Source organism: Balaenoptera physalus (genome assembly GCF_965194825.1).
Source record: "Balaenoptera physalus genome assembly, chromosome: 9".
NCBI classification, from domain to species: domain Eukaryota; kingdom Metazoa; phylum Chordata; class Mammalia; order Artiodactyla; family Balaenopteridae; genus Balaenoptera; species Balaenoptera physalus.
Window position 1 is genome coordinate 5,888,293 of NC_138888.1, and position 23,524 is coordinate 5,911,816.

The following is a 23,524-nucleotide window of genomic DNA, read 5'->3' on the forward strand; positions in this document are numbered from 1 at the left end:
AGAATATAACAATATCTCATATACTTAATACTTTTCTTCTTCACACTAAAATGTGGTGCAGTGGTATTAATGGTTTCCCTTCATAGGGGTTTTGCTATGGGAGAAGTGGAACTGAAAGGGAAAATTTCAATTTTATGTGGAGGCCAAATAGGAGAAGCCATAGGTTTAGATTCTAGAAGGTAGGGAAGTGACCCTGGTTTTTACTTTCTAATGTTAATGATTTTCTCTTGCTTCCATCAAAGAATCTAGGATGAGTAGCTTCAACATTAGAACGTCTGTAAGTTCATATTGAACATTGTGTGGGGATGGTTGCCTTCCCTGGTCTTTATCATGAGTGGTTCAAGCCAGAAATAAGCATGTTGGGTCTGGGAATTGATATTTACTCTACTTACAATCTAATAAGTTAGCCTGTTAAAGTATCACGGTTGCTGTCAGAAGACACAAGACTCATGGATCAGAGACAAAGGACTTCATTACTCATGACACAGCAAATTGCTTAAGTGTTATCATATTTACAGCAGCTTCCTTTGTCTCCAAATCTTGAAGGGGTGATGTGATATGGCCCAGATGAATGCCATGCATGCAGTGGATTTGCATTGAAGTTGATGACCATTTATTCAGCTTGAAGTATCCACCACTGTTATGGCAAGCAGTAAGCAAACCTTCTCCTTGAGGACAAATGTTACCTTGTTTCTTAAGGTTACTGGATATGTAAACAACCCTGAGAACTTACCCAGGTAAAAGAGATGTCAGGGCCATGCGTTCTTGGTCCATCCAGCAAGACATGTAGGGGACTGTAAGAGGCCCAAATAAATTATCTCTCCCAAAACCCAACAGCTTTTACTACACCACCTTGGCTTGTGATGAATTTTCACATGTGTGTGCCACTTCATGATCAGTTTGATTAATTGAGCCAGCATAGATAGGGACCAAATCTATTCAACTTTTCTCATACAGCCTTTAATTAGAGCTATGATCAATAGGATCCCAAGCAGTAGGATGAGACCAACTTGCAATATTGACTCCATCCACCTGCCCCCACCCCAGAGTCTCTGACTTGGCCTAATGTGAATAAATCCCAGGGGGAGACCAGTTGTTCTTAAAAATTAAGACAGTCTATGTCGAGTCTGTTATCTATCATGACCCATACAAGGAGGCTTGGAATGACATTGCCAATAATAACAAGGAGCAGTAGATGATCCAGAAAGCAACCTTTACACCCAATGGAGAGCCAGTCCATGGTCCAGTCTCCCCCACATAAAGAGTAAAGGTTATTCTAGTTTGGAATTTGCTGCTATCTTTGATTTGGATCACTATTACACTGGTTTGATTAAGCCACATAGACAGTATTCTGAGTAGATTCAGCCTTGATTGCCACACATGGCACAACCTAAGGCTGCTTTGGAGTCAGGACAAGCCTATGAGTTTTTATCAGTCAGACTGAAGTAAGGTTGTGCCACTCTGGGAGAGTGTACAGGTATGAGGGGGAGGTCCATGTTTTGGAGCTGCAGTTGATGGCATTAGGCACAGCAGAATAGTTCAACACTAGCCCTGTCCACATGACTTTTTCTATTTTTGTAGCCTGTGGACAGAGATAACATTCTCAGAAATAAGTCAGTGAATCAGATTGCCAGCTACCACTGCTGCTTGGCTTACTTGAAACACATGGCTATTTTGCCAGGATGAGGCACTGGATGTAGGGGACTAAGACATCATTAATGTCACCCCCTCGTACTTCCAGGGATTTGAGGTGACCCCTCCCCGTTGCCAGATTTATTGCTCTCCCTCCACAGCTGTGAAATTGGCTTTCCAGTGTCCCTTCCAGGTAGCTTTAACTTTATATTTTCTCCAGTCATTCCCTACTTGTACCCAGATGTTTTATCTGGAAGGGTCAGGTGCAAGTGGGATAAGGGCATTTTTACAAAATTTACAGAGACTCATTAAGTCCACCACCTTTGGCCACTGTGAAGGAACTTGTCGAGCGGTGACCCAAATGGTCATTATCTTCATGATCTAGGATCATTTCAGTCAAACACAAATAACCAGTGGCTGAACCAAAATTATGTTTGAATCTTCTAGGACCCCTTTCGATTGGGCTTCCACCCGGAGGGTGTATCAGTTATCCTGGCCTGGGGTTCCTGTCAGGGAACAGAAAAGTGCATCATGCCCAGAAATGGTCAGAGAGAAATCTCAAAGTAGGTCTATGTAAATCCCTACCCCTTCTGGGTATGGCTACATCTAGTACCTTTCTAAGGTGTGTAGACCAAGAGGCAGTGAGAGAGGTAGAGTCAGAAAATCTTTTTGAGCTGATTTTTTTTTTTTAAGTCTGTTTTACCTCTCAGTAATGTCAGCAACTTGAGGATGGTAAAGGTCATAAAATGTCCATTGATCACTTTGACTGTTGGCCCATTGTTGGGTAGTCTTTATGGAAAAAGACATACCATTGTCAAACTAAAGATAGTACGGAAAGTTAAAAACATAACACCGTTTAATTCTGAGAGCCACAATGCTGAAACCAAAGTCAGCTGATTGGAGAGTAATCTAAAAAAGTGTTGCCAGTGGTAAGGCATTAGGGTCATCCCAGAATGGGAGTCAACGGTTTGATGTAGTCAGTTTGCTTGGAGTGGACAGGGAAAACAGGGCTTCCTTCACTGCAAGGCAAATGGGCCTACTTTTAGCAGGAGTCACAAGTCTGATATGAAGTGGTAGCTTCTGTATCAGAAGCACCTTGACTTTGTACCCTATCCATGGTGGTAGATGTGCTGCCATGTCTGATACAATGGTGGATCCCAGTAGTATTGGCAGTCATCTGGTCAACACAGGCTTGAACAACAGCTTGACTCCAATTGGTGTCATCAGAGAATGGGCCCTTACCACGGGCATCTACATCAGTGACCCCGACTGATCGGCAGCCACAATTTATTTCCACAGTTTGTGGCCCTACAAAGGGGGTCATTAATCTGCCAGTCTATAGTCTTTCAAATGGCAGACCAGACAGACATCTAGGCCATTGGCAATAGTCTGAGAGTCTGTAAAACTAGAAAATGCCTAGCCCTTAGGAGCATTGTCTAAGACAAGAATGACAGCTTTCCATTCAGACCATCGTGCTGACTGGTCCTTACCACGGTTGGTCTTCAAGAGCTGTTGTTGGGGTTGGATGGCTGCTGCTGTTCAGAGGAACCAGCAGCTTTGAATTTAGCCACACCATCAGTGAACAAGGCCCAGTCATTGAAAGGAACATGCGAGAGCCCTGTTGAACCAGCAGCTTTGTTTCAGGTGGTGGAGTGGGGAATATAGTTTCCTCCAGAGGAGTAGTTACCATTTTTTTTTTTTTTTTCATGTAAAACTGGGATGATGCTAGGGCCAGAACAGCTTCACTCTTGACTATACCATTTCCGTTTGACTAACCAGGCCTGTTGGGCCCTTCCCATCTCATTAATCATTGGCTCTGAATGGACCTATATGAAAATGAGGATGTCAGGTGTTCATTTTCAATAAGAGCTTAGTTGCATGTTAATAGTTACTTATTTAAAAAAAGTAAAAGGATGGACTCTGTGGCTCCATCAAGAAGGTGATTTTGTTGTACTGGGAAATGACCTCTCTATGGGCAGCAGTTACTGAACATGACCCTTCGGACACTTAACAGGAACTGTGGAATGCAGACATGTAACACATCAATTCTTATTACACAGTCAGATATGAAAACCACAATGACAGTACATTTAGTAGCCCAAAGGCTCCTTCCACAGTGTTACTCAGTGTCACCTCCCTCCATGGGAACAGGTAGGATGGGAACTTGGGTTTCTGCATCCAACAGGACCATAACAATTTTAGTCCCTCTCTTCCCCATCGTACCAGGACAGGTATGTATAGCTTTCAGTACCCCTTGGGGACATGAATACCTTAGATCTATGCCAATAATCTTTTTCCTTAAAGCATGTGAGGTCAGAGTAGAGGGGAAGAAGGGATCAGGTAGGTATAGAGGGAGATACCTGCTCCATGTATGTGAATAGGGAACATTTACTGTTGGTTCCAAGCAGGTGCCCGCTTGGGGCTCAGCAAAAGGAACTTCTAATGTTCATTGTTCTCTCAGAGACCATCAGTAGCAAGGCCATCATTATAGACACCACTGGACAGCTTTGAGGACTCTTTGCTCAGCACCCGCACACACATTGCTTTTCTCCTGGGCCTAAGGCCTTGCTGCCCTATTGTCATGATAACATCCCTTCCTCCCCTGCATGGAGGAGAGAGTAAGCAACAACCAAGGTACTATTGGTGTAGTTTGTTTCAATTCTGCCTCCCTTCTCTCAGCAGAACAGTGGGGACTCTTTATTTCTCCCCCTCCTCCCTTGGATGCATTCACTCGTAGATCCCAGGAAATTTTTCATGTCACCAAACCCAGTCTTTGGCCCTTTTCCTTCTTCTTTCAGAAAACCATGTTTCTTTCAGTATCCCTCCCTTTGCCAAAACTATCAGGTCTGAGATCTGAGTTTACCCTACTGACAATAACAATTTAGCCAGTTACTAGTTCACGTTACTGGCACAGACAGGAGACTTCTGGGTCAGAGACAAAAGATGTTATTATCTATGGCACAGACAGCAGTATGAACATATTGGTATCAGTTGCTTTGGTCCGGATGGATCCTGTGTACATAGTGAGTTTGTATTGCAACTGAGGAACTCTGAGCTTGGGGAATTCACTACTTTTATAACAAGCAATAATCAAGCCTGTTCTTTGTCCAGGGGAAGAGGTTGCTTTATCTCTCATCTTCAGAGGAACACTGAGAAATGGCTCAGGTGAAAAAGTAGTCAGACCCTTGCAGTCTTGACATACCCTGTAAGATACGTAGGATGCAAGAGGCCCAGAGAAGACTGTTTTCCCAACAAGGTCACATCCCTTTTGAGCTTCTCCTTGATACTGTGTGGAAGCAGGCAGGCAGTGTTATTTCCAAAGATGCCTAGAATGGGGTTAGGACAGTAGTTGAAACTGAATAGTAAAGGCTATTAGATTTTTGGCCCTTGGATTAGTAAAATAATAGGTATTTTCAAAGTGGGAGCAAATTCTGGGTGTAGAAGAGAAAGATAATTTTATCTTTCATTTAATATTTCATCACTATCTAGAATCAATGTCATAGAAGTTCTGTTTGGTTGTTTCTAAGGGAATCAGCTAAACTGCCTGTTTCCAATTTATAGAAAATGTAAAATTGTCGTGCTTTGTATAATTGCTCTTCTCCAGTATTTAGGGAAATTTTATTTTATATTAACTTTATAAATAATTAAAGATATGATTTCCACTTGTTTGTCTTTCCTTTTAGATTCTTCTCAGATTATTTGATCATCTTAACTGGAGCATAAAATCTGTTAAGTTTCATATACATATATATTTTCTCATACTCTTTTCAAACAATTCATACTATAAACACTTCAGTTTTCTTGGGTAGAGCTGGATTGAGCCACTAGGAATGTAAAAAATTAAATATAGCGACAATTCCTTTTAAATTTTCTAGTTTTAAAATATGTGAGTTGCTTTTGTATTTGTCTTATCTGAACCCATAAATAAATTTTGAAAATTAAATCGATCATTATTTTGGGATATTTTCCCTTTCAGAAAGAGAATGTATTACCAAAAAATAGTGCTGCTGTTTCTTTAATACGGCGGTGAAATTGAATATTTGTGATTTTCTTAAAATCAAAGATAACCAAGCAAAACTAAAATATTTTTATTTTAGTCCTTCATGTTGAATAATCTTTCTAAAAATTTATTCCTTTCTCCTGCCATGGTAAAAACAGTAGACTGAACATAATTATATATGGCTTCATACAGAAAATATCTTTTATTATCTTAGAATCATCAGTTATCATTCAACAATATTATAAGTGTAATAAAAGAAAAGTAGGTTAACTTGGATGCTTAATGATCCCATAACTTAACTTGAATACTTTTAGTTTTTGCTTAATAAATAATATTTATATGTTATATATCCTGAAAGTGTGGCTGTTAGATGACTTTTCCATCCCAATAGCCATTATTTACAGCTTGATGGGGAAAACTTTGCTTTCCTGGTTAGGAAGCACCTTTTATATTTATGAGAATTCTAACACACACTTTAATGAGCTTTTCTATATTCATTTTATAGCTACTTTTCTTAAGTAATTTTGTGTAGAAAAATCTCTAAAATTCTTGGCCCAAGGATGAAATTATCTGGATTATTTTACTCTTTCCCTTTGATAACAAAATAAAAGAGAAGTTGTTTTCACACATACAGATTTCATCAAGTATGATCAGACAGGAGATTAATATAACATTTAGCTCTTACTATGTCCTTATGAATATATATATACACCCACACACACCCACACACACCCACACACATACATATTATGTATACAATAGATTCTCTTTATATTTTGTGAATGGAAAAGAAAGTGACATGGATAAAAATAATTCCCAGTGTTTATTGAGAGCTATGTTGTGTGTGGTATTTTAAGTGCTGTACCTGCATCATGCCATTTAATCTTCACAACATCTTGTGACACATATGGTCCCCGTGATACCCGGGAGGAAACTGAAGCTCTGAGGGGTCAGATTGCTTGTCCAAGATTATAGTGAGTGGCTGGTAGAGTAAGGATGTGAGCCCAGGTTGTGTGGCCTTGAAGCTGCTGTACTTGGATGACACTGCTGCCCGAGTTTGCACTGTGCTTTCTTTTATTTCCCCAATTCTCTTTCCAGATCTCTTATTTCTTCACTAACAGAGCCCTCCTTGCCTGCCTCCTAAATCTAGTTTAGAGGCTAAAATAGCAGATGAAGCTAAAAAGTTTCTTTGACTTATAACAATTTCCTCCAGAATTATCTTGTTGAAAGTAAATAGCCCATCTGGCTTCCTCTTTTCACAGAGCAGAACTCCTAAGTGAGCTTTGTGACTGAAGCTGGCCGAATTCCACGCAGTGTGGCTGTTGGCCCTAGGGAGATGAACACAGTCTGTTTCTTCTATGTCTAACAAAGGAAAAGAGTTCCTTCATTCGCCTCTTTAATTCATTGCTTGAATTTTATGTCCTTCTTTCTCATAATAGCAGTTTTCTTGCTGTGGTCTCTCTGTCTCTTTCTCTCTTTTTAACACACAGGTAAAATGGAAACTGCATGATAAACATGTTTTGGTACAAGGACACTACAATGAAATATCATTAAAACTTGCATTTTAAGACCATCGCATGAGGTTGTTAGCTGTGTGACTCCCATTGGCTAGCAGGAGCTGGAGGAGAGGATTGAGAAAGCTGTGTTTCTGCTGCTCTGTTCTGTACCTGCTCTCTGAATAAATAGAATTGTTTAGTGTTCTGCTCTAGAAGCCACAGGAGTCAAACAGGTAAGCTCTGCACAACCTGTAAGTTTACCTCTGAGTACCTTAATTTAGCTCTCTGCATTTACTTCTAAGAAGCTGCAGGGACTATCCTTCTGGCCCTTGTAATCACCTTCCTACAGGCTGACTGAGGGTTACAGAGTAGGGCCTTAAAAACAGAACATGAATTTCTCTGGCCAAGAAAATAATTTGATTCTTTTCGTGTTCCAGAGCAGAGAAGAATCTTGTAAACTTTATAAGTGATTAAATGTTTTATTTTAATTTCTAACTTTCTTCTGGAACAAGGTTTCAAAAGGTCATCATACAGTGTTTGGTGATGTCTTTCCATGATTGACAGCTGTTCTCCAAATCTTGTTATTTTGAGGGAGGAGTTCAAAAAAGCCAGTTCCTTGCCTCCTAGAGGCCTGATACTGCTCGTTAAATGTCGATACAGAGAGAATCATGTCTAGATTTTATACCCGGGAACATTTCTTAAAGAAGTACTACCAGGTTCTACTTGATTAAAGGCACTTCTGATGAAGATGGTAGGATTTCAGGCCCAGAATATTTGGACTGGCCCTGCAGTCTTAAGTTTACATCTATTAAATTATGAGTGCAAATGATGTTGCCATATAGCTGTTTCTAAAACCATGTTACTTTTAGGGAGCAAAGAGTTCTTCGGGGGTATCATTTGAAGGCTGGGCAGGGGAGGTGGCAGCCTGAGAAAGGGCCTGGCCCCCGATCCTGCTCCTGCTCCTGCTCGCAGCTGCTCCCCAGGCCCCACCGCAAACCTCCTCTCAGTGCTGGTCTGACATCAAGCTGGCATACAGCTGGGTGTGGGGGGGTTTCATCACAGACATTAAAAAAGCTGGAAGAGGTAATTTCTAGAACTTGTTACAGAGGTCTCTTTTTATTTTAACATTTTTCATTTTTCTTGCTAAAGATAGCAAATAAAAAAAAACAAAGGAACTTACAAAGTAATATGTAAAGTACATATTTACCTTTGAAACTCTGTAGTTCTCAGTATGTTTTTATTTTCCAATATAAATCTCTATACACTTGGTAAATGCAATAAAATTATTTGATATAGTTTAAAAGTGGTTAATAAGAGTACTGTTTTTGTGGTAGATTTTTAGAATATAAATAAAATATGAAGTCCTTTTGTTTTACAATTCAAATGTGATCATCTTTGAGCACCTGTTGGTGCTAGATCCTAGCAGGCCCATTCATACACAATAACTAATTTAATATTCTTCAAGAAATAGCCCTCATGGTCCCTAATTTGCAGAAATTAGGAAATCAAGGAGGAAATCAAACCTTGTTTTTTTCTATTCAGAACATGTTTATATACATTCACAAATATTTATAAAATATTATAACATTGACTAAAATTTCTTAGCTGATTATGCTTTAAGAAGTCATGTTTAAGCGGCATGTTTGGAACTCAGAATGCATTACTCCTAAAACATTTTAAGGTGTCAGTTTAGCAAAATATTCTAGTGAGCTCTGACATAGGGTCTAGAATGATCTGAGGCATTCATGTATCTATTTTATTGGAAACTTAAGACAGAAGACTGAAACTAAGAATTTGGCTGCTACTGCTCTAGTTTCATTCCTGATGCTCAATCTCCTAGGGAGTTTGGGGGAAGAAATGGTAGGATTTGTACATGGGGAGGAATGCAGATACAGAGGCCTTGGTTTCCTAAAGAATGTTAAGATAGTTTGGTTCCCCAGACACCTCCCAGGGTGACATTCTGGTCACAACCTCCTGTGGTCCACTAGTGCCTGGTGGTGTTGGGCCTCTTTTCCCAGATGGAGGGCACTACCAGTTCAGGCAGTTGTTCTTAGAGCCTGGGCTGACATTGTCTTCGCACTTTGCTCTCACTGTTTCACTCTCAGAGTCTCTGCTTTTAAGAAGCTCTTCAATCCTTTTCTCTGATGCTAACTAAAGAGGATACCAGGTCAAGAATGTGAACCTTTGTCCCGAATTTATCCATCCCCAGGCCCTGCTGAACTCTAAAGTAAGGGGTTTAATTACAAAGCAAACCTCTCTTCCTCCCAACACTGTCTGTGACCTCTAGGCAGAAGGGCCACCTCTGTGGCCACTGCAGCCTCATATTCCAGTCATCTTAGTTAATAATCGGGCTCTACTCATTACCATCTGTGTGACTGTGGGACAGGAACCTCTGTGTAAGCACTGCCTTTCTCATCTGTAAAGTGGAGATAATGTTATCTACCTCTATGGAGGGCTCCAGGATTAAATAGTAAGTTCTTAGCCCAGTGCCAGACACATTCTCAAACTAGACAGTTGGTATATGTGAAAGATACAGAAAAATAAAGAGGTGGTCTATATTATGTTTCATCTGCATAGCCCTACTGCTGGGAATGTGTTTGTTGTTTTCTTTTCCAGGTATTTAGAAATACGAATCTGTTTTGGTTTTACCCACAGGATCTAAAATACAGAATTGAACAGTATAGCTGTGAGTTAATTAACATGTAGTAGAGACAAGGGATGACTATAAAATGGTAAAGTTCAAAGTGGTAAAAATAACATGTAATAAATTTTTTACATGTACTAAAAGTTTATTTTAAAAAGCATGAAGATTTATTTTCATTATAGTTGTCTTTCATTAGAATTCACCAATAAACATGTCAGAAACATATTCCCAATACTGCTTTTCAAATACAATAGCTTAGTTTTTCTTTTAGATAATATGGAGTCTAATACTAAAGTATGTTTTGCTGAAACTATACAGAAAGGTTGAATATTTCTTAGTAGACAAATAAAATGTAAAATACGATTTTCCTAGTAATCCAACCTCTAGAATACTACTGAAATTTATAGTAAAATCTTAAGTAAATATTTCAAATATTAAGTGAAATTTGGATCATTTAATTTTTACCTAAATGATTTTAAAAGTTGGCTTTTAGTATGCCTTTATGGTTAAATCAGTCCCCTTAGATATCAATCAGCAATGTACAGGCAGTGAAGCTTTTCTCTGACACTGCTTCATTAGGAAAGCTCATTTAAGGAGTTAAATGTCTCTCACTTGTCAACACTGAGATAATTATGCACTATTAATTCTTATGTCATTTCAAAAAGTGCTATTTTAAAACTATTCATTTCATCAATCCTGAGAACTGGGATAAGGTAGACAGCCTGCTGTAAACCAATTTAAGATGTGATTACATTGCTTTATTCCTGCAATGCAGGAATCAGAAAGTTGATTTAATGTGAATACAGCTTTTGAAATGTTTCTTACTTAATTTTAAGAGATGAATATGATTAGGCAACCTTGAGAGGACAAAGGAGTTGATGTAGAAGAAAGGAACTTTAATTTATTCTGCCATTTGCGGAATCAAGGTGGCGGGTGGGGAGGGCTGAGGGAGAAAATCAGGAAGCGGTAGTTTTCTTTGTCGTTTTATCTGAGTGAAGCTTTTGTGTGTATCTGCTCTCTGCCTATTATTAGCTGAGAATTAGAGTTGTTTAAACTTAGGTGCAGTGACCGTCTATGGAGGAACTAGAATATGACTTTTTTCAAAATAGAGGACTTTTTGTTGCTTAACTACTTAAAGTTTATTTCGGGACTTCCCTGGTGGTCCAGTGGTTAAGACTTCGCCTTCCAATGCAGGGGGTGCGGAGTCGATCCCAGGTCGGGGAGCTAGGATCCCACATAATTCGCAGCTAAAGGACCAAAACATAAAATAGAAGCAAGATTGTAACAAATCCAATAAAGGCTTTAAAAAATGGTCCACATCAAAAAAAAAATCTTAAAAAAAAGTTTCTTTCAAAGGAACAATTTTAAAGAAACCAGGGAATCAATATATCATGGCAGATATTTAGAAACATTGATATCAATATCCTGCTAAGTGTATAATACTTGAAGTTCATTAATCTACAGACTTTACATAAATGTTATTGTATAAAATTTCAGTTCTTTAAGGTTTTTTTTCTGCTTTTTTGACCTTATAGAATAATTATCAAGATAATTTTCAAGTTTTATTTTATATTAACTTTTTTTTTTTTTTTTTGGCTGCACTGTGCGGCATGTGGGATCTTAGTTCCCAGACCAGGGATTGATCCTGCGCCCCCTGCGTTGGAAGCATGGAGTCATAACCACTGGATTGCCAGAAAAAGTCCCTCAGCTTTTATTTTAAAGACATCAATTTGCAGGAGATATTTAGTTTTACAAAGACATTATACTATGGTTTTATTTTTAAGCACTTTGTTTAGTAGAAGATATGTGGAAATACTTTGTTTATAAATGAAACCATTCCCCATATGCAGTCATAAGCTGTTTGTTTTATTTTGTGGTGTGCGTGTGTGTGTGGTGTGTAAATAAAGAATGAGGTTGTAAAGCCATAATTTGCTAACCCCAAAGATAAGTGATGAAGTCATAACTGAAGTGTTAAATGTTGAGTCTGGTTGTGCATTGACCTAAAAAAAAAATAAAGACTCTTGCTTGTTGATCCTTGACTTTTCAGGCTGTCTTATTACGTTGTTTTGAGCCCTAGGTAAAGTGACTGGCACGCAGGTGTGCTTGACTTCTGTATAAATGGATTGATTTCTATCACATTTAAAATGATTGATGGTTTATGTAATTTACTGCAGTAGTAGGTTTAATTCTAGTGCTGACCCACTGAGCCAATTTTTTTAAGAATGTATCACAAACTAAAAAATTACTTTTAAGTTGCTTAAACCTCTTACTTTTGATTATATCAAGAATCTGATAAAAGTCTATTTGCATTCTTAATTCTTGCCTTCTGTGCTGTTGTTAAATATTATGGTATAGGGTCTTTTACAAAAGTACCGTATTACAGAATCTCATTTAAGCAATGCTTTTTTAGGCCAAACCAGTAGCTGTTTTTCTTGTTCATTTCAATTATAATTATATTGAATTTTGGTTTTCTCACCAATTGACAGTACAGAAAAACAAGTTATTTTTAACTTTATGGGGTATATCTGAATTGATATTAGTCCTCAGATTTTATTGGTTAACATCACTGATTTCTTTATTTAGCAAGTTTTTTAGCAATCTCTGAGGAGAGCCAGAGCCCAGTGGTACAAACTAGAACAATTTTAGACACAGATTCTGCAGTTAAGAAGCTTGTGTTTAGCTGGGGAGACAAGCCATATATACATATAAAATAATTAATAACAACATTTGTCATGACACATTTAGCAAAAGAAAAATCAGTACAGATTGGAATGATTGTTTACTCATCAAAAAGATGAGCCTTGAATTGTACCTTGAAGAATGCATAGCTTTTATAAAATTGAGAGGAACGTGGTAAAGAATGGGAGTAAAGGATGTGTGATTGTAATGAGTATATCATGTTGAAAGATGGTTAGAAAATGGGTCAGTCTCAAGTTGAGACTCATACAGAATCAAAGCTGGGTTTCAAAAAGAGACTAGCAAGAAGGAAGGAAGGGAAAGATATTAACATTTAATACCTACTCTTCACTGAGTGTTTTACTTGAATTATGCCATTTAATTCTCAAAATATAATCCTGTAGTTTGATGTTGTGATCACAGTTTTGCAATCAAGGAAATCAAATCTTAGAATCTTGCTGAAGGCCACCAAACAAGGAAGTGAGTGGAGTTCGGAGGTGTATAGTCAAGTCTTTGTGTTGTCAAAGTTTCTGCTGTTTCACTTGTACTGTACTAAAAGTGATGGACAAAAAACAAGGATTGTCCTGCTCTTTATGCAAATTGAACATACTGGAAATACACTTTGTCATCTCTTTTTCTTCTTCCTAAATCAGTTTCTTCCAAAGTATTTTTATCAATGGCTTCATCATTCTTCCAATAACTCAGACTTAAAACATTGGAGTCATTTTTATTTTTAAGATAAGCTTTTATTTCATATATAATGTTTGGATGAAAAATGTAAGAAGAAATGGACAAAGAGTAGATTATACACTAAAATATTTATTTTTTAATTATCTGTTACTATAGTGAGCCTAATGTGTACTAATGTATACTAATCATGTATATACTGTGTATACTAATCATGTTCCACAGTTTACCAGATGTTATCTATCAGGGTTTCAGCATAGTGTAGAAGGAGTTGATTCAGTTATCTAATCTTAGCCTTGTATATGTTGCCGTAATATGGTAGATTTTTTGGGCATGTATTTTTTCCTCCATATTTCAGCATTTTAATTAATTATTTATTTATTTATTTATTTTGGCTGTGTGGGTCTTCGTTTCTGTGCGTCAGCATTTTATTGTAATAGAGTTCAATTAATTTTTTCTTCATGTTAATTTTGTCTCTTCATTAAGATTCTAAAATGGCAAGAATGATTTTATATACTTCCCCAATATCTTCCCCACACTTTGCTCATCACCTCGTAGTCAGAATGTGTCCACTGACTTACATTACTGGAAATGATCTGAAGCATACCGATACGTTTTTCCATTCCAGTGGCTATATATAGGCAATACCAACCATCACTTAATCCTAAACCATACATGGGAGTAATTTAATAATATTTGCAAAATGGTTAACAAAACCTTTTAATGGACAATGAAGAGCTCTTCAAAAAATTTTGAAGTGCTGTTGTTTCTGTGAACTCCATCACTGGGGCTGGTTTTGTGAGTACCACTCTGATCAAGAAACCATTTATAGTAATGTCTATATTCTAGCAGTTTCTTGGGCTTAATTAGGGGTGAAATTAAGGGATTTTGCTTCCAACTATGAGGGATTAAGACCCTACTGGAAACTCCCACCTCAAAGGGAAATAGCTATAAATCTTGGACATAATACAAAACAACTGACTAAAGGTAGTAGAAGGTGAAGAGAAGCAGAAAGCCTGGTGGCAAGTGCATGCTGGCTTGGGGGAAGGGAGATAGGGAGCTATAGAAATAGATTCAGGTGTCAGTGGCTTTTAGCCTGGGGCCAAGCACCTGTGGACACCTGAGGCGCAGGGGAAAAACAGTCTTTCTTGGCCAGGGGACTCAGAAAAGTGAAGCCCTTTGGCTTTGTGAGCCAGAATCTTAGGGGTTGGCCAGGGGTCCTCATGCTCATGTGATGGTTCTTGAACTCTAGCCAGCACATGGAGTTACCAGCAGGAAGACAAGAGGAGCAAACGGCTAATGGCAAGATGTAGGGAACCAGCCCATCTATCCCCTTGTAAAGGACTTTACAACAGCCCACCAGTGACTTCCGCTTAAATCTCAGTAACAAGGACTGTGTAATATGGCCACCCCTGGTTGTGAAATGTAGTTCTTTAAATCAAGGATCCCTGCTACACCTAGTGATACCAGGGTTATGTTAACAAGGAGGGAGAGACGAGGCAACCAGCAGGATTTGCCATAGTTACAGGTGCTTTATATAAGCTGATCCTCTTCTAGAATCTACTGCCACATCTGCTGAGATGTTCAAGCAGGGATGCAAAGCATCCCTATACACCAACAAGACTCTTACTTAACATATATGTAGTCTAAAGATACATGCCAAGCCCCCAGAGTCTCCTGTGATTGCTATTCCTAAGGGAAGCAGGTGAGGCAGCACAGGGAAGTATGTATGTATCAATCTCTATTTTCTTCGTGGCTTATGAGGTCTTAAAATGACTTCCCTTCCTCAACTGTGTACTCCTTACTTTTGCTGTGATGTGAGAGCATCACTTCTCCTACAGAAAACATAAGAGGAAATGAAATGGAACTCAGGAATTTTTATTTTTAACATTATTTTTAACATTTTTCCCTCAAGAAATGGTATTAATAAAGTATTGATAATCTACTAAAAATGGTTAGATATGCAAAAATTGATTCCATAAACTTAATTAATAGCTTTTGAAGTTTCTCAGTAAGTTTGCATTGAACTTCAACAGAAGCTTTAACTATTGCTTGAATAGATGCATCCCAACTTTTTGTTGCCATAACATGCATAGAAAATAAAACTATTTCTATTTTTATATTTTTATTGTTGATATTTGTTTCTGTTTAGTTTTCTGTTATTGAAAACGTAAAACATTTTTATTATCAAAAACTTGAAGGTTATTCAGAAGTAGGGAGAGTAACATAATAAACCCTCATATACCAATCAGCTTTAATAATTGTCAACTCATGTCTGACTTTAATAATTGTCATCTCATGTCTGACCTTTTTCATCTATGCTCTCAATCAGCCATCCACCCACCCGCAGCACCTAGATGTTTGGAAGCAAACGTTTGGGTTCTGAGTTCAACAAACGATCTTTTTTAAAAAAATTATGAGACAGTGGAACATAATTGAATACTAATTTGATATTAAGGGAATATTGTTAATATTTTTAGATGTGTAATGGTATTTTGGTATACTTTAAAACAGTCCTTACCTTTTACAGATACATTCTGAAATATTTATGGATGAAAAATTGTAATCTCAAAGATTGACTGAACATCTTTTTAAAAGTCCTTCCTGTCACAAATCATTTCAATAAACAATTCAGTGAATCCAGTGTCTAATTTTGTCACAAACAAATGAATGCTCTTCTAAATGACCTTTCCATTTCCAGCCATTGAAGCCTAATTAGGGGCGCAGGAAAAATCCACCAACCTCTAAATCAAAAGTTTCAAGAAGAAACCCACAAAGGAAATAGGGCTTGAACTTCCTTTCTTCTTCCTCTCATGAGCACGGCCTTTTCTCATGTAGGCAGAACCACATCTTCCTAAGGATTTAGAATTGAACTCTTTGGCCTCAAAAACCAAGATTTTAATGATCTAGCACTCTAATTACATTTTCCTAATTTTTTGTTTTCATGATATTTAGCAATCATTACTCCTGGGATATCTCTTTCATTTTTATCCTTTACCATTCTTTCTCTCTCTACACCCCCTTCTCTCTCTCCCCCTCCCTAGAACCTACTCCTCCATTCCCTCCTGTCCTCACTCCATCCCTCACTCCCACATGCATTTGTTTTCTGTAATCAATTCATTTGTAGAAGAGAGAAAATAACATTTACTGAACACCTTATGTCAGACACTGTGGTTGGATAGGTAGATGCTCATCTAATCTTCAGAGCAGCCATGTATTCTGCCTATTTGTATTGTACAAAAAGTGCATCTTAGGCTCAGAAAGGCCACACCTGCCCCAAGATCAGCAGTTAATTGTTAGGTACAATTTGGATTCTCATTTCTCTGACTCTAAACTCCATGAACCTCTGATTTTACCGTGTTTCACTATTAATACTTTTTAATATTCCTAAATATTGCTTGGGGCCTCTTTAATTTGTATAGTTACAATATGTTTTATAACTCAGATCCAATTATATTTTGCTCAGACTCAGAATTCATTTCCTAAATTATGACTGATCATTGGGAGTCTCTCTGACTCAACTTTGCATTGTTCTCTTTAAATGTACAAATGGTACGGCTAGGTAATCAAGAAATATTCATTTCCAAAGGTCAGAAATAATACTGAACAGTATAGTTTTAAGAAAAATTTCCTGTTGAACTGATGGAACAATGAGTGAGGAAAATATACTGTATGCGTAAAGACAAAGAATGTTTTACAGATCTAATTTTACAAAAAAAAGTCATGTCCTGGCATTTTTTAATGGGGCTATAAATTTACTAATATTTCAGTGGCAATAGCAGGATGTTAAATATGACTCTTCATTCCTGTAATTTTAGGCTTTCTTTTTTTAAATAAATTTATTTATTTATTTTTGACCGCCTTGGGTCTTCGTTGCTGAGCAGGGGCTTTCTCTAGTTGCAGTGAGTGGGAGCTACTCTTAGTTGCGGTGCGCGGGCTTCTCACTGCGGTGGCTTCTCATTGTGGAGCACGGGCTCTAGGCGCACGGGCTTCAGTAGTTGTGGCATGTGGGCTTCAGTAGTTGTGGCTCGCGGGCTCTAGAGCACAGGTTCAGTAGTTGTGGCGCACGGGCTTAGTTGCTCCGTGGCATGTGGGATCTTCCCAGACCAGGGTTCGAACCTCTGTCCCCTGCATTGGCAGGTGGATTCTTAACCACTGGGCCACCAGGGAAGTCCTGAAATTTCAGGTTTTCTTAATGATAGTTGCCATTACTGAGAGCAACCAACCTTGAGAATGTATTTAACTTAGATTTTGAAGCAATGCTTGATATGACTTCAATTTCTGTGACCCAGAAATATCGACATGCTAATTTTCTGAGTTAAAAACTTTTTTTATGTTTTTGTCCTTGCTTAAATGGGCAAATGCTGGCTAAATGTCTTGGAGAATACAGTGTTTTCAGGAAATGACAAGAAGTATTGATTTACCTTATTCTTCTTCCCTCAAGCAGAACAGCCATAAAATATGTTCAATTTCTTCTCATTTCTGTCTGCAGATTACACTGACTTGTGGTGCAGATGACAGGTATGGATATGATAGGAACATATTGACAGTTACTGGGATTTGACTTCAAAGCTTTAGAGCTGAGACACATACTGACAAATCCATCTACAACTTTACTCACTTAATTGTTGTGGTGCTAAATCTTATTTGTTAGCTATAAAAATGAATGTGGATCTGACATAGAAAATCCAGATAAGGACCATTCCTTTTGAACTGAAACTTCACATTTAACATGAAACCTGCTTTGGAACTAGTTTGGAAAACTTAAACTATTCCACATGTATCATTAAATTTCAAAAAATAATGTATCATCAAATGAAATTAATTTTTAAATCTGGTTAAAAAATTCTATACCAGATAATGATAATTTTTTTAAGGGATGAACGTTAAAATTTAACTTAATTTGACTTGTATATAATTTTCAACTGTTAACTGTCCTTGGAATAGTCACAGGTAAATGAATTCTTCCAGGACTATAATTTCTCTTGAGGAGTGTGATACAATTAAATTTTGAGTAACTTTAAGTGGGTCTCTAAGCTTAGAGGTGCCCATCTGCTCATTTGCTTCCAGGAACACTAGTGCTGATGGGCAGGTTTCCAAATGGCTGCCATAAAAGAAATACATCACGTATGCTTATTCTTTATATTTAGTTCTGCTTCTGGAGGCCTCTTGTTCTGCCATTTGCCATGATTATTGCCCTGATCTGTGGCCTGTAGAATGAGAGAAGCAATCATGATTCAGCTACTGATTGCAGCTGTTGACAGAAATGCCTCCCAGAACTCCGTATTTCCTCTTCTATGTCTAAAAACACCAAGTTGCTCCAGTATTTATCCCAGGAACTGCACAAGGCCAACAGGCATATTTTTTTGTATATTCAGTAATTTTTGTGTGTCATATTAAAAATTCACATGCAGATTCAATTAGCTGACTTATTCCTGTTATTTACCTCCTGTTTGAATGATTCTTTCAGTCGCTACGCAACTCCTCAAAAGGCTGCAGTTAAACTTTTAGTAAGCACCAAGAGTTTTGAGATCCGAATCGGTGAATTTGAATATTTTGAGGGGTCTGTATGTCAGTAACCAAAGTTTCTTAGAAGCAAAAACACCTAGTTGTTGGCATCTCATATTTTGGTGATAGAGGAATGAAGTCTAATGGATGGAGAGTCTCCTTTTCCAGTTTGAGTGCCTTTCATACATTGGGGGAAGGGGCTGTCAGAGATGATGATGGCTCCGGTGCTGTTCCCACCCCTTACATTGGTTGTGGATTGCTTTTGGTGCAGCTGTTCACTGTCAGCCCAAAACCATGTTAAGAGAAAAACCTGAAGATAAACTCTCATTATCCTTTATTGCCCAAAGCAGGACTGACACCATGCTTCTTTGATTCTTATACCTACATGGTGAATGTTTGGGTGGCTCACCACATCATCTCTACTGAGGATGCAGCATTCGTGGCAGATGTTGTAAGGTGATCAGTATGACAGGATGGGTCAGAAAGAAAGGCAAGATGGCTGCTCCAGGCAGAACCTTGTGGGGCACATAAATCTTACAGGGCTGAATTTATGAGGCACATTAATCTCTTACCTGGAAAATAGATCGGCAACAAGCTGAAAATAATCTAGTTTGCAGTTGGTCAGTCTCATTCATTCATTTTATGTTGATTCCTATAACTGGTTTACATTTCAGAAGTTGCTTTTTATTTTTTTTTCTGACGCAAATTATATGGGCTTATTCTTTCTGTGAATCTATTTCTGCTGAGACTTGAGGCTGATTAAACTTAAGGGGTCAATGGATATTAGTTTGAACGGAGAGTGGTCATGACCAAGGAGTTGGATAATAAGGCTGATTGAATACTAGAGATACTTGTGGGAAAATAGTCTATGTCCCAGGTCTCCAAGACCACCCTTGGGTTCAATTTGCTAGAAGTTCTGAGAAGAACTCAGAAAAGCTGTTATCCTCAGTTATGGTTTATTACAGCAGAGGATACAGATTAAAATAAGCAAAGGTAAAAGGACTACAGGCATACCACAGAGATACTACGGGTTCAGTTCCAGACCACCCTCAATAAAGCAAATATTGCAATAAAGCAATTCACACATTTTTTTGATTTCTTAGTGCATATAAAAATTATGTTTACACTATACTGTGGTCTATTATGTGTGCAATTGCACTATGTCTAAACATGTACATATATTAATTTAAAAACACTTTGTTGCTAAAAAATATTAACCGTCATCTAACAACGCAGGGTTGCCACAAACCTTCCGTTTGTAAAAACCACAGTATTTGCAAAGGGCAATACATCCAGGTGTGTCTGTGTAGGACAGAGCCCAGGTGAGACCAGGTGCAAGCTTCCAGTTGTCTTCTCCCAGCGGAGTTGTAGGGGCAGCGCTTAATGAAGTGTGATGACGTTCATGGACTGTTTCAATCAGAGAAGCTCACTGAGCCTTGGTTTCCAGGGATTTTCTTGGGTTGTGTCATAGCATGGAGCACCAGCATGGCTGGCCTTAGTTACTCCATCTTTAGCTCCTCCAGAGGTCAAACTGGCCCAGGGCTCTAGTTGAACAAAATCAGGTGTTCATCATAAATCACACTGTGAGCATAAACTATATGGTGGGGCCCAGGACTCCAGGTATAAAAGATGCTTGAATTTTCCCAGGGCTTAGAGGTTATGTCCCAGAAGCCAGTCAAGGGCCAGTGTTTTCTTCAGAATGTGCAGAGATTGAACATGCCAGGCCTGCTGAGTTACACAGCGTAGCACAAGTCTATGCTAATTAATGCACAGGGCAATGAAATCTCAGTTCGATTGTCTGGATGAAGGTCTTAGAAATAAACAATAGTGATCACATAATGGGTAGAAACCTGGAAATAAACAAGCACTGGGGATACACAAGCATATAGCTAAATGTGTCACACTATAGTTGGAGCCATGGTCCCAGGACCAATATAGTTCGTAGACTCGGGCCAGACTTCTGGTACCAGGAAACCGGTAACAATAAACTCTTTGTAACTAGATACTCATTTCCTAAGCTGAGCACCTGGATCCTTCTGTGCTCTCTACCTGAAGCCAGAATTAGGGTAGGGCAGAGCAAAGAGCTGCAGCAATGTTACAGTGGAAGATGAGGTCAAAGAACTAACATCATTGTTTAGTAACCTTTATTATCTCAAAATGATGAGAAAACGAATACTTTCACTGCCAGTCACTGGTGCCTTTGAGGGAGACGCTCTCAAAATTTCTGCAGTAATTGTTTATATTAATGTTAGCTATTTTTAAATCTCTGGGCCTCAGTTTTTTATGAAATGAGGAGTGACTACTTTATTTCTAAGGTTTCTTCTTTCTCTAATATTTTGTAATTTTCTGCCTAAAGAAAACCATTTCCATCAAATATGTTTCTTACCTTTTTCATGTTTATCTTGCTTTCTTCAGTTTTCCTTTACCTTTTCATCTTGGCTTGACTGCTTCTGTTTTATTAAGTAATACGCAATTCTTATGGAAATATAACCCTGCTATATTATATAATCAAGTGAGGTGAGGACACGGTTAGGGAATTCCCAAACTTAACCGTAGCTGTGACTCTCACAGGATAGGCCCTGCGGTTTCACTAAGGGATCATTAGCATGGTTCCTGGAGACTTCAGGGAAACTAATCTCTGTTCTGGTTCTGTAGAAATACAGTGTTCAGATAAGTGCTTTGACCAGGCTATACAAGTTTAAAGAGATTGAAGATGGTGGATTAGGGCTATACATGTTGCCTTCTCTTATTTTTTCTTTTCCTTCCTTCTTTCCCTTCCTCCCTCTCTTTTTTTCTCTGTGTCTCAGCGGACATTTACTGTGTGCCTACAGTGTGCTGAACACTGATATAAGTGAATGAAACAAAGAGAAATCCCCCCTTTAAAGAGCTTATAGTGGACAAATAGTAAAGCAGATAATATAATATATATTGATATTTTTCTGGAAAAAAAAAAAAAGCCAGGAAGGAGGATAGGAAGTGTGGAGTGAGGGGCATAAATGAAACTAGCCCTGTTATCTTTGGTGATGGTGGAGACTTCGAGTTGAGGAGGGGTGGCGTGGAGGAAAAGGGAAGGAGGAGGTAGGGCTTTTCCAGCGCCTTGAAGAATTCTACATTTTTTCTTCACTCCTGCGTCAGCGGGAGCATGTTTGTGTTTGGATGTACTGTTCCTTGCATGTTATGCAATATATAACGCCAGGGTTTTTGAAAGTTGTGCCTGGCCTGGATAAGGAAGTTCCTGGAGCATATTCTCATGAGGCTACGTGCAGGAACAGTTCAGTCTTTTAAGTCTAAGACGGTAGATATTGTCATGATTCCAGAGGTCTCACTTGGATACATCTTTTGCTGGAGGCAGTGGGAGCCTGGAAACCTCGATGTCTGTTTTGGGCATTGTTATTATTTCTCTGCTGCTGAGTATTCTGACTGTGCTGGCTTTCTCATCTCCTTCAGATCAGAGCTATATAGTGTGGCTTAGTGAGCTGATAGTGGCTCACAAAGTGAATTTAGCAAGTTATAACTAGTCTTTATTTTTTGTTTAATGGAATAGAATAGAGTAGAATAGAGTAGAAAGGAGAGAGCTTCTCATCTAGGAAGGTATGTATAGTTTCATGATACTGATTTCCCTTAGGGACCTGTGAATGTATATGTGTTTATCAAGTCTTGATATAGAATGTGCTTCTTATTGTGTTTTGTGATTTAAAAACTCTGAAAGCCACTGCTTTAGATGTGCAAGGCTCTGTTCATTGATTTGACCAGTGTCTGTGTCCAGTCTTCTGTATCTACCACTGACATTTGTCAATACAGTGGTTGTACATTGATTCTTCCTGGCTGTCAGTTCTCATTAATGTGATTTCTTTATATAATTTTTAAATACGTTTTTAGCTAGAGCAAACAAAGAATGACTTAAATTGAGGCAGCCATAGAAGTCTCTGAGTATGTGTTCATAACTCCTGGTGTCTTTCGACCTCTAAAGATATAATAGATTTGTGTTATCTGTGCATGTAGGTATCCATGGCCTTTTATAAAAATCTTATCACCCATGTGCCCAGCAAGGGGGAGATCTAGCAAGAGTTAGTTAGGTGTGGCCCAAAGTGACCCTTTGGCAGATTTCTCTTTTCCCTGTCATGGTACCTGAGGCTACTGCTGCTTCAGGGAGATAGGGCTACCTTCCTTCCCCACTGCTCACAAAAGGATTCATTTCTCATTGGTTATTTGGTGGAACTTTTTACCTGATAAATACTTGTTTTGAACATAAAATAATTAAGTGAGAATGATGCAAGTAGAAGGTAAATTTATTAACTGGAAAACACTGAATACATTTCCCCAAATGTGTTCATGAAGGAGTATTTTCCAAAGCTGTTAATGGTTTGATAAAAAAGGTTATGGGTCAACTGAGCTTGAGAAACACTGGGTAAAGAAAGTTAACTGTAAAAAAAAAAAACAAAGCAGGACTCCTCAGAGCCTTTAATAAGATAAAGCACATTTTGATTCTTTAAGTATTATCCAAACTTCTTTAACTGTAGAACTTTTTTTCTTGGGATATCTAATGAGAGGTTTGTTTGGAGGAGCACAGAATGGGAGGTGCATTTAACCATATTGATTATGATCTTGAAATCTTGAGGCCAAGATTTTTTCTTTGGGACATACTCTTGAAATTATGCAAAAAGTTGACATTTTCTGGCACTAATCTGTTATGCAGCATGTCATATAGCTGTGTCTATTATGAGATAGTAGCATGTATTGTTAATTCGCTGTAAAAAGTAGTTAAGATATTTGGTGCTAAAACATTTCATTTTAAGTTTATTTTGAGTATATATAAATTGAGAAAAATATTTTTACTTTTATAATTATCTGACTGAAATGTTCTAGCTTTACATTTCTTTG

At 38.1% G+C, this 23,524-nt stretch overlaps 1 protein-coding gene across 17 annotated transcripts in view; it reads left to right on the forward strand.

The window, feature by feature from the left end:
• Positions 1 to 23,524, forward strand: part of PRKN (parkin RBR E3 ubiquitin protein ligase) — a 1,297,158-nt gene that overhangs the window by 16,398 nt on the left and 1,257,236 nt on the right. For 13 of the 17 annotated variants that reach the window (XM_082475586.1, XM_082475576.1, XM_082475587.1 and 10 more), the window contains exon 2: positions 547 to 652. The exons of the other annotated variants lie outside the window; for them this stretch is intronic. In XM_082475586.1, the coding sequence (XP_082331712.1) occupies positions 572 to 652 (81 nt within the window). In that variant the 5' untranslated portion in view covers positions 547 to 571. The remainder of the gene's footprint in view (positions 1 to 546; positions 653 to 23,524) is intronic. 17 annotated transcript variants of the gene reach the window in all.